This window comes from Myotis daubentonii, chromosome 14, assembly GCF_963259705.1.
Source record: "Myotis daubentonii chromosome 14, mMyoDau2.1, whole genome shotgun sequence".
In the NCBI taxonomy this organism is placed as follows: domain Eukaryota; kingdom Metazoa; phylum Chordata; class Mammalia; order Chiroptera; family Vespertilionidae; genus Myotis; species Myotis daubentonii.
This window is the reverse complement of record NC_081853.1, coordinates 51,616,225-51,628,064: the sequence shown is the minus strand read 5'-3', so window position 1 is coordinate 51,628,064 and position 11,840 is coordinate 51,616,225. Positions and strand designations below refer to the sequence as shown.

At 50.9% G+C, this 11,840-nt stretch overlaps 1 protein-coding gene across 1 annotated transcript in view; it reads right to left on the bottom strand.

Moving 5' to 3' along the window:
- Nucleotides 1-6,035: 6,035 nt before the first annotated feature.
- The window catches only part of ITGA9 (integrin subunit alpha 9), a 261,202-nt gene continuing 255,397 nt past the window's right edge, over nucleotides 6,036-11,840 (bottom strand). Inside the window, exon 28 of the mRNA XM_059664393.1 lies at nucleotides 6,036-8,635. Within this exon, the coding sequence (XP_059520376.1) occupies nucleotides 8,537-8,635 (99 nt within the window). The 3' untranslated portion in view covers nucleotides 6,036-8,536. The remainder of the gene's footprint in view (nucleotides 8,636-11,840) is intronic.

The following is an 11,840-nucleotide window of genomic DNA, read 5'->3' as shown; positions in this document are numbered from 1 at the left end:
TTTAGTAGCATCTCCCTCATCATTACCCGGGGGGTTAGGAGTGGTCTCCTTGACATGATAGAGTTTTGGAGGGCCTGAGAATGGCCTCATTTCTCTATGATCATGTTCATCATAATTCCCAGTTTTCCCATAATTCTGCAACTTGAAATGAATGCCCAGTTACAACACTGCTTTTATAAATTGATGGTGTAAGTAGTTTTGTTTTTTTTAAAGGCGCTTGCCTTCTTGTCTTTTCCCACTAGTTGCCTAACTTAATTTCTTGATTAGTGTTGCCTCTCAGCTCTACTTCACTGACGTTTGAGGAAGTTCCATGTTCTGTTCCCATAAGTACCAAAAAGTATCCCCGTGCTTTCAAAGCAGTTGTTGGGAAGGCTGCCCGACATGTCCTGACCACCAGGGGACAGCGGGGAGCCGGATTATTTGATTCCTCCCAGAGGACTTCAGACTCTTGATGGCGAGGTGCTGGTGCTGCCCTCACCTCAGGCCTCCCCATCCAGGGCGTGAGCTGGCCGAGCGCTGCCGTTCCAGTTGGTCGCCTGCTAGGGGTGGTCCCTGCACGGCCTGTCATGCCTCACCTCACCCCATGCCTCCTGGCTCCTGCGCTCTGGCCACTGGGCCTTTCTCAGTATCTTGAACAATCTAGGCTCCCACCTGCTATGAGGTCTTTGCACATCCGTTCCCTCTGCCTGGAATGCTGTCCCCCCCTTTTTCACCTACTTATTTCTCCTTCTCGAGCATCTCTGTTCCTTAGGGAAGCCTGCCCTGATCTCCCAGAAGAGGCAAACCCTGCCATTTCGTGCCCTTATCACACTCTTGGTATGATTATTTGCATGATTACATGTATGATTGCTATTGGTAACCCTAGTTACACAGCCTTGGGGGCTGAGGGCTGGGGTGTTACCCTGGAAGGCCCTGAGCCTTCCCTGGATAGACGCACATCCACACCCAAGCTCAAAAGAAACTCATGGGCTGACCTAGGATGTCCTACAGTAAGAACTGCGACCATCAGCAGTTTCTTCAGCAACCATGAAGGTTAAAGTGAGAGCTCGAGGCCAATGCATCAGTTCCCATTTGCTCTTCAACTTTTGTTTTCCCTAAAATTAGTAATTCTCCCTCCCTCCACCCCCCTTTTACTTGCCTTTCTCACTAATCCTTTCCCAAACTCATCTCAGGTTGCCTGCATCTCCTTCCTTACGTCCTAACATGTTAGGTGCTCATCCTCATGGATTTGTTGGCCAAGCAGCATCTCCCAGAGCCTCCCTCCCTGCTCCCTACGGCCGGGCCACCTCAGTGCCCACCGCACCGCTGAGCTGGGCACCGGTCCTCCGTCGCCACGCGGCCCCTCCTGACGGCCAATGTGCGTAAGCTTTCTCTTCTATGGTCTGATGATGTGATTAACCCCCAAGTGGGTCTGACATTTTCCTGTAGATCTGAAGGCATTGAGGGGATGAGGGATGTGAGACAGCGAGAAAACAGGCTTCTCTGCCTTCTGGGTCACCAAGGGGGGTTGGGGGAGCAGCAATAGCCTCATTCAACAGAAGCAAAGGGGGCTCATGGCATGTATGTCCCCATTGCAATTCTTGGGCCCACACATTTCCTTGTCCAGGCCTCCTCAGTGCCCTGCCTTTCACACAGGGATCTGATCATCTGTGAATGTAATGGATTTTACAAGTTGACAACCCACAGGATTTCGAGCCTGACTTCTGGCAACCTCAGTCCCGCGGCTGCATGAGATGCAAATTCTTTTAGCCTCATCACAGAAAGTCCCTTGTTCCCTGCCCTTGCCTTGACCCGGGACTGTAGATTGTGGGCTGCTTGTTCTTTCTCAGAAGGCTGTCCTGGGTGGTTAGAAGTAACCAGCTGACTCACGGTCCTTCCTCATGCCTTCCCATGGCTGCAATCCCTCCCCAAACCTTGCCTTCCTCCTAGGGAACCTGTGCTTTGAGAACCTGCCTTGGGCTGCTGAAGCATCACCGCTCACCCCTCACAAGTCCTCACTACCTTCGGGCTTCACCAGATGAGACAACAAGTCCAGATCCCAGGGTGTCACTGTCAGTCACCCTGGGTCTAGGACCGATCAGATAGGATTCTCAGCTGCAACAAACCAGAGCCCACGTTGGGTAGTTTAAGCACGAATTCCACGGAGCGGCCTAGAGAACGAGGCCTGACTGTCCCACAGCCAGGATCGGGATCACAGAAGCTCTCTTTTAGGATTTTCTTTCCAATCCCAGGAGAATCACATCAAATAAAGTCTAAAATGATGTCGGCTAGACTTGGAGGCAAAGCAGAGGTTGGGCAGCAGCCCCAGATGGCACAGCCTCGGGGTTCAGCCCAGAGCTGGGGATGCCTTGTGATACCCACTCCAGTTGGACGTGAGCATGGAACGAATGAGCACGGTCTCTGGGACAGATGGCTTTGCGGAGGGGCAGCTGCCAATCAGGTTGAGGGCGTAGACAGAGAGCTGAGCACGCACGGACACTCATTTTATTACCTAGCACAGTAACCCGATGGGCAGACAGACGTTAAGGACCCGAGGCAATCTGGTGGACTGAAAAACTTCCGATGGAATGAAGGGAGACTTTACTAACGTGATTTTCCTTCCTCTTAATTCTCTACCTTTCAGTTCCTCTGGGTTTGTCCTTTTCTGGCTTGGGGAGACAGGTTGGACGGCCTTAGAGAAGTGCATTTCCTTAGCTCTAGCTATGGTGGCAGGTTGTGGTAAGCCAGGAAGCAGCTGGAATTAAAATGCTTCAAATTACTGGCTGGACCATTGTCCTAAGTGTCAGGCTCATCAATGCTCTTTGCTGCAAACAAATCTCTTCCTTTCTAGACCTACAATTTGGAATCTTTTTTGGCTTAGTCATTCATACTCTCCCAGATGTATCTTTATTTCAAAAAATAATTTGCGTGTGTTTCATTGGTATAAAAGGAGAATAAAATTCAGGCTAGTAAACACAAAACAAAAAAGCAAAGCAAAAACACTGACAATCCCACCCACTAAGGACAATCATTTAAAACTCCTTGGTGTATATCTTTTCATACCCGCTCTATATTGTGTGGTGTGTATGTGTGTGAATTTTAACGGTAGGGGAATAAAAGAAATTTTAATAGGATCATTAAGAACACAATGTTTGGCTTGGCCGGTGTGGCTCAGTGGATAGAGCATCGTCGGCCTGTGGACTGAAGAGTCCCAGGTTCAATTCCAGTCAAGGGCATGTACCATGGTTGCGGGCACATCCCCAGTGGGAGGCATGCAGGAGGCAGCTGATCGATGTTTCTCTCTTATCGATGTTTCTAACTCTCTGTCCCTCTCCCTTCCTCTCTGTAGAAAATCAATAGAATATATTTTAAAAACACACACACACAAAAAAACACAATGTTTGGCCTGGCTGGTGTGACTCAGTGGTTGAGTGTTGACCTATGGACCAGGAGGTCACAGTTCAATTCCTGGTCAGGGCACATGCCCAGTTTGCGGGCTTGACCCCCAGTGTGTGTGGGTGTGGGTTGTGGGGGGGATGGTAGGAGGGCATGCAGGAGGCGGCCAATGATGATTCTCTCTCATCATTGATGTTTCTGTCTCTCTCCCTCTTCTTTCCTCTCTGAAATCAATAGAAATATATTTAATAAGAAAAAGAACACACTGTTTGCGAATGTGTAAAGGCCAAAAGGCTTCTGGGAAAATGCTCAGTGACTGACTGGTGGATCATGTGGTAGCAGTGTACTAACAATGAGGAATGTATTCTGTTTAATCTGGGCACCTTTACCTTAAGATCAAGGTCTCAGGTGTGGCCCTGGGCAGGTAGGTGATGCACAAAGAAGGTGAATGGAGGCCAAAGCTCAGGAACAGTTCAGCCACATTTAGTGGGTTATTCAAGAGCAATGAGATGGACCTTCATATCCCCATCTTCAACATCCTGAAGAGATCCAAGTTCTTCAGTAGCAAAGAAATTGCAGACCGAACTCCTGAATCATTTGCAGCCATTTTTTTCCTTTTATTCCAAACACGTACTTTTGTAAACCTGCATTTCCCAAACAGTGCAAGTGAATTAGAAGTGACTGCATAGACTTTAAATACACGTGACTTCGGGAGGAGGAACGCCCCTCCCGCCAAAACTCCTCGACGGAAATGTACATGAAGGTATCAGTCAAGTTCTAGAAGTGAAGTTAGCGTGGGTGCCTGCATGCAATTAATCACTCTTAAAGCCTTGAAACTCACTCTGCCAGTCACACCGTGCACATTAGAATAAAACAACCCCAAACCTTAAACAAAGTCTGAAATCAAGACCACTGTGCTACAAAGCATCGCGCCACGCGGGAAATGCGTTCCTTATCCCCGCAAGGGGCTCAAAATCAGAAGACACTCCCTTCGGCCATTCTTTGTTTCAGAAAAAGCTCCCCACTGTGTATATTACCGCTCTGTATCGCAGAACAGAACATTGTCAAAAACCCCGTAGATTGGGGCATTTCCAAAAATGACACGCGTTTTCTGTCTGCGAAAGGGCCATCTCCCCCCAAATTAGAAGCCTTCCCAGTGCCTGTACTTTTGGGGCAGTTTGAGTCGGATGTATGTAGATTTCACCAGATGTATGTTTCATGCCTATCCTACTCAGAACTGCACTCACCTGGGCATCATGCCTTCCCAGAAGGAAAAGTAGTAGAATGACCTCTTACAACATTCCTGCCAGCCACGAACAGGTCGCTTACAAGACACACCTCCCCTGAGGGTTCCACTAGGCTTCGTATGGAAAACAGGCCCCTCACGTGTCCGGGAGGCCTGCAGGTTTTCTGTTTTAACCTCGTGGCCTTTGGCTCAAGGACTGTAGGCTCTCCGTGATGTGGTGAAGGACTTTCTATTGGATTGCCTACAATGTTTACCAGATTTCAGAATACCCCTGGCGGTGGAATTTTCCTGAAGAACTGCCTGGGAAAGCCTCGGTGACCTCCGTGCTAAGTGATTCCAGATGTGTGCCTGTCAGTCATCATGTGGCCAATGGGCCCACTCACTTCTTCTGGCGCCTCCCCGCTCCTGAATTTCGCCGCCTCCTCTTTGCGACAGTCCCGGGCTCACATTGGGGATGTTCCGAGACTCGTGAGTCCCAGGTAAACGGATCACAAGCAAATTGTTTTTGGAAAGGGGGGGGGGGCATGCTTTTATTCAGTTTCTTTCTACAAAGGCCCTTTTGCATGTTTAAAAAGCACCTCACTATCCCAATCCTTCTGACAGCTGGTGAAAACAGGGATTTTCAACCTTTTTCATCTTGTGGCACACATAAACTAATTACTAGAATTCTGCAGCACACCAAAACCCATATTATCTTTTCTGCAGAGCTACCAACAACAAAGAAGGTACAATTCGGATTCATTCACCCCAGAAGGCTACTGTGTCGGCTGTTGTCATTTTTTGATTTGACAATCTAAGAAAAAAGAGGCCAGTGCTCCCTGCTGAACAGTCACGTCGTGCATGTTTTAAACATTCTTGAGGGACACCTGTTGAAAATTGCTGTCTTAGCAGATTCCACAGTGAACCCAACGAAATGGGAAGGGTAGAAATTGGCGTTCACTGTGGAGCTATAAGAGAATATTCTGGAGAAGTAACACAGACACGACAATGAGGAGCCTAGCGAGGGCTCCTGGTCTGGGGTGGAGCTGAGAGCGCTAGCCACGTGGGGACTCCTTTCTCCATCGCTGCGCCCCGCCTGCTCCTCAGCGCGACCAGACAAGCAGAGGCACTGTCCCTCCCACACAGGTTCCTGCAGTGGCTGCTGGTCTTGGCTCCTGCTGATGCTGAATATGATTTTCTTAAAACTGCCTCATGAAGTTTCAGTGACCTCCTGGGGCCGTAACTACTCAGGCGGGTCTGCCATCCAGAAGCAAATGGATCTGGTTCTGACACTGCCCCCAGGAGCCCACCCTGATGGGAACGAGGCTTTTCCCTCTGCCTTCCACACCGTCACCAAATGTGTCTGCAGCCCTTGCAGGAGTGGCTATAAAAGCATTTGGCCAGCCCCCGAGGGAGCCGGCCCAGGACTACCGCCTAAGAATTTTAAGTCATTTATTAAAGGACAACGTGACACAACGAATAAAAGCCCATCAAAGGGAAGCTGTGAATGGGGTTTCAGAAAATCAAAAATCAAAAATCCACTCTCTACACTCCATTGCAGGAGGTGTGCCTCCCCGCAGGCAAAAAGTGCCTGTGGTGTTGTTCTCTGGGGAGCTTCCAGAACCTAGCTCAGTGCTTGACGCAAAGCAGGGGACCCATAAATATCCTCTAAATGAGCAACTACAACCACTAAAGACTGCTTTTATTACTCTTGATAGAACTCATAGGCAAACTCTGTGCCAGAACTGGTTTCCCCGCCTCCATCTGCCCTGTGGTTACCTCTGTGCCTCCAGCCCTTAGATGCAACATCCCCAACCTCATTCTGAATCAGCCTCCTTCATACATACTCTTGACCCTCTGGCTTTTGCTGCCTGTTCCCCTAGCCACCACGATACAGTCATTGTCTTCCTGCATCAGGGTCGACACGTAAGAAGAAACGAAAAGACACACACATGTCTCAGGCCAGGTTCGTAGCTGCCCAGCACCCAAAGCTTTCATGATGTTTGCAAGTATTAGCCAACTGTCTAGAAAACCTATCTCCCCTGAAGTTGAGTTGTGCCTTTCCAGTGGTGTCCACAGTCCCCCAGCATGTTAGCTGCCAGTAGACAAGGTCCTATACGAAAGGTCCTTCATCTTGTTTTTGTCTCATTCCCACCGGGTGCCCATCTGTATGGACCGGGGCTTGAGCAGGAGCCATGAAGGACTCTCAGCCAGACCCTGCTCTGAGCACATGTTTTCTCCCTCATCAGATGGTTGTTCAGCAGCGGTAGCAGCAGCCATCGCCGCTATCGGTTACTGAGTGTTCACCAAGGCGCCGGGTACGGTGCTGAGCACGATACAGCCACCGGCTCAGCGCCCTTTTTAGAAAACCACAATGCACTCAATCCTGGGCAGCCCAGCCCATCCAATACTAAACGCTGTCAAACAGAAAGCTTGGATATTAAAGGCCATCACTCAGCATCCAACCCTGCAGGGAGGAGGGGAGGAGGCTGGGGCTCTGCCCAGATCCCGCTGCACCGTTTCTGTATGCCTCCCCAGGTGGGGGGGGGGGTGCACCTGCAGCTCTAATTTAGTGGACTACCCCTGAGCTATGGAGCCATTTTGCCAGTAGGAACCGGGAGTGGAAGGTTTACCTCTTCCTTAGGTGCAAGAGTGTGAAGGCTCAGCCATCTTGCCTCAGGTTGGGACAACCCTGAGATGCAACCTACCCTCCAGAGCTCCTCTGCAGGATCTGGCTGACGCTACCCTCCATGGAACCTTCCCCTGGCTTCCTCCCTCGCCCTGCTTCCCTCACTCCCATACCGGTGTTCCCCTGGGAGCACTTCTTTAATTAGTTACTTGCATGCAGAGCCTCGTCTTGGGGCCTGCTTCTTGGGAACCCCACCAAAGACACTATTTTAAACAATAAGAACAGGTTGAACGGTCATCTCTGGGAAGGAACCTGCAATTACCATCAGCAAAAGTGACAGGGAACTGGAGACCTCTGAACTCAAAGGACCCCGCAAAGGCAACACAGCACAGCATCCAACACAAGTCTCTGTTGAGGGGAGGGGCACTGATCGAGTCCTTGTGGTGCACAGGCTCTGATGTACAACGTCCAGGATGTGATGCCATTCTGAGGTTTACCAGATGACCGGCTGGCGTTGCTCCAATTCGCCTATTAATCCAGTGGAAGGAGGGTGAGATGCCTGCTGGGGCTGCAGAGCAGGCTTGCTGCTGGGAATCAGGTTTTCCATCCCAATTCCTGTTGGGAATCTTCCAATGAAAGGTACTTATGAGAAAATACTTATAGTTCCTTAACACATTAACGTCAAACTTGACTGCAGGCAAGACAGTCGTGAAAGTTGCCTTGGGGGTCCGGCCACAATCACAGTTTATACGCAGAGCCGCAAGCTTGGTGGATTCACGACACGAGGCTTCTTCCCATGATTTGATCGGCAAGTCTGTTGTCACAGCAAGTTCCAAAGAACAGTAAGATTTTTATCCTTTAAAATTTGTACGCATGTACATGTGTTTCCAGGCCAGATATCAGTGCTTGAGTGAATTATATAACTATTTAATAGAAATAATAAAACATCGATACAAATATAAAGACATAATCAGTATAAAAGGCTTATATTTATAAAAATACTTTTAGGTAACAGTTTTCCCCTGAGGGTTGACCATGCACGTTGCATCCATAAATATTGCTCGGCTCTGTAGCTTGCTTTCCAAAGTTCAGAGTTCACCTTTAAAAAGGAAGTGGTGGGCTCCAGTCACGTGACCTGGCCGAAGTGGCGGCCTCAGGTTGGCACCTGGGCTGGATAGAATGAAGATGAGAACAGCATCAGTGGGGCCTCCGAAAAATCTGGAGAACATTCTTTCTTCCAAATATGGAAGATACAAAGGTCAAGGACGACAGGTGACATGAGTGGGTCATGTGACTGGTGGGGCAGGTCACTGGTTTTTCTGGACCCAGTCCCAATTGTCTTCGTTCTCTTTCCGGTTCTTCTCGGCTTCAATAATTTCTTTGTACCTTCGGCGAAAGAAGCCCATCTGAAAGGCAGACAGAAGAGAAGCCGGGTTAGAGCAGCTGAGGAATCAGCCATTTGGACTGTAAGGCGGCCTGGCTGAGGAGAGGCATGACCAGGCCGAGGAGTGGTATGACCTGGCTGAGGAGAGGCATGACCTGGCTGAGCAGAGGCATGACCTGGCTGAGGAGAGGCATGACCTGGCTGAGGAGAGGCGTGACCAGGCCGAGGAGAGGCGTGACCTGGCCGAGGAGAGGCATGACCAGGCCGAGGAGTGGCATGACCTGGCCGAGGAGAGGCATGACCTGGCTGAGGAGAGGCATGACCAGGCCGAGGAGAGGCGTGACCTAGTCGAGGAGAGGCATGACCAGGCCGAGGAGTGGCATGACCTGGCCGAGGAGTGGTATGACCTGGCCGAGGAGAGGCATGACCTGGCTGAGGAGAGGCATGACCAGGCCGAGGAGAGGCGTGACCTAGTCGAGGAGAGGCATGACCTGGCCGAGGAGAGGCATGACCAGGCCGAGGAGAGGCATGATGAGGCCGAGGAGAGGCATGACCTGGCCGAGGAGTAGTATGACCTGGCTGAGGAGAGGCATGACCTGGCCGAGGAGAGGCATGACCTGGCTGAGGAGAGACGTGACCAGGCCGAGGAGAGGCGTGACCTGGCCGAGGAGAGGCATGACCTGGCCGAGGAGTGGCATGACCTGGCCGAGGGGAGGCATGACCTGGCTGAGGAGAGGCATGACCAGGCCGAGGGGAGGCATGACCTGGTCAAGGGGAAGCATGACTGGGACTCAGTGCCAGGAAGGCTGGCTGGGAAAACATCTCTGATTCGACTGCTTTAGACAGAGCCTTATGCGGAGCCACTTTTCACAATGCATGGACTTCCCCAGGCTATCTCATGACTGCTCCTTGTAAAGGGCTTCTGGTGGAGTGTTTCCCAAACTGTATTCCAGGGAACACTAGTTACAGAGAGTTATTCCAAGGTGTTTGGGAGTAACATGGGTCTCATGGTCAAATGAGTTTGGGAAACGCTGCATTCTTTCTTTCTTAAAGAGATCTGCAATGTACACAGCAGTAAAGGATCTAATACATCTTTAGGAAAGGATATAAGAAACCCCAGGGCTTGGCATTTCCTAAGCTTATTTGGTTTTAATAAACTTATTCATATCCTGAGAGAGACTAGCCACCGTGGACTAATTGAATAACTGCTGCTCTCCCATAATAGGCTTTGGGAAGTGTCTTCGGGTCTGCAGTCGAGCCCTAGGTCTTTCTCTGATACCTGTGCACGTGCCACAGCCAGGAGCCTGGCATCCGTTCCTGACCGGACGGCAGTTTCCTTTATCCCGGTTCTGAAAAGACCTTCCCCTCTTGGGTCTTCTGGCTCTTCACACAGGGTGAGATGAATTTTTGTTTCGCCCAGACAGTCATTACAGGCACTCTACTGCCCGATATTTAGGCAACTTTCTGTAGCCCAGGGTGACCCAGCGTCTCTTGTCCTTTGCTCACCAGCATCAGTGGCATCTGTTCCTGAGGTCAGATGTCCCTCCTTGCACCTGCCTGGAGGCATGGCTGCCCGGACTGGGGGTACTCCAGCTCCCTCTCTCTTTGGGGTGACATCCCCGAGGTGCCCGTCCCGCACTTTCCCAGTGGAACGTGCCCGCAGTGCTAAGCAGCTTGAACGCCTCCTGGATTGGCTTCCTTCTCTTCCCTGCCTTGTTTCCCTGCTCTGAGCCGTGTTCCCTGAGATCACCTTCCAAGTAAATGGCCTCCCTTAAATCCTCCGTTCAATCCCCGTGAATAGAGGATTGAGACCCACACATGGTCTGCTGCACGGCAGGTGTGTGATGCCACGCTGCTGTTAGCTTACAGTCCCGTAGTCCTATTTGAAAATGCTCAAGACTCGCCATCTCTACTGCCTGCTGCCAGAGGGAATGCCCAGATGAACCTGCCCTGCGCAGATCACCAAGCAAACCTGCTCTCCCGGCACGTCTAACCCGCTGTTGTCTGCGCAGTGGTCTTCATGCTGCTCTACGAGACAAGCATCCACAGTCACCTGACGGTGTGAGCTCCCTGAGCAAGGAAGGCAACGGGGTCAGGAACTCCCTTGCGCTACCATCTTCCTAGCCCCACCCCCCAAGGGGGCTCACTGGTCGAGCCGAAGTAGAGAACCATCAAGAGAGCTGCCCAGGAAACGTCTCCACCCACATGGCCAAGGCCATCCCGAGCTCTCACTCTGAGCGGAGTCAATGGAGTGGTGCTGTTTGAAGGACTGGGGCAGGGCCAGAAGCTTCCTTACAACTGGCAAGGGTCGTGTTGTGAGCTCCAGTCCTCGTGGCCAGGGTTGCAAGCAGACACGGAGGTCCTCGTGTTTTCAGCCCTGAGGTCTCTTCTATGCAGCGTCAGACCACCTCTGTGGGAACCCCACTTTCTGACAACCCCACAAATGCACTTTTCTCTCCCCACGGCTGTCTCCCCTCTGCAAGGGATGTGGAAAAGGGGCTTGGCCTGAAAGTTCTGGATAAATAGGAAAAGGTCCTTGTCATTGCCCTCGAAGCACACCCACAGAAAAGCAACCCAAGTTTGAATGGAAATGTCTGCCTGGGAAGTTACTGCTTGAGCGATCATTATTGAAAGAGAAAGATGGTCGATGGGAAAAATGTCATGTGGCCCTTCTGTGCCGAAGAGAACATAATCATGCCAATAGGGCTGGATATAACACGGAAATGAGGTTCTTTGGCATGTAGCTCTGCCTGCTGATGGGGTCATGGTTCAGTAATCCCGGGTTACTCACCCTCAATTCCAGACAAGTAACCTATCTCTACCGTGGCGCTAATCAAGCTGAATTTCAACGGTCTGCTCCCTTCTCATTTTGCTTTTGTCTTAGAACTCCTTGAAGGCAGGACGCTGGCTTTCCACCCCCGAGAGCTCAGCATCTCATCTGTACTCGGCATCAGTGAGACTCTGCAGAGGTGCCCACCATCCTCCACTCCCCTGTATCCCTGCCCTGTGCCACGTGATTCTGCAGCAATTCCCATCAGGCAGGTGGAGTCTGTTTCCCACACCTGCAATCTGCACTGTGACTTGCTTTGACAACTGGATGCGATGGAGGAGATGCTCTGTCAGGTCCACGCTTGGGCCTCACATGGCCTTGCACGCGTCTGCTCACTTTCCCAGAGTCCTGCCGGGCCATGAGATTGAGTATGGACTGGCCTGCTGAAAGATGAGCA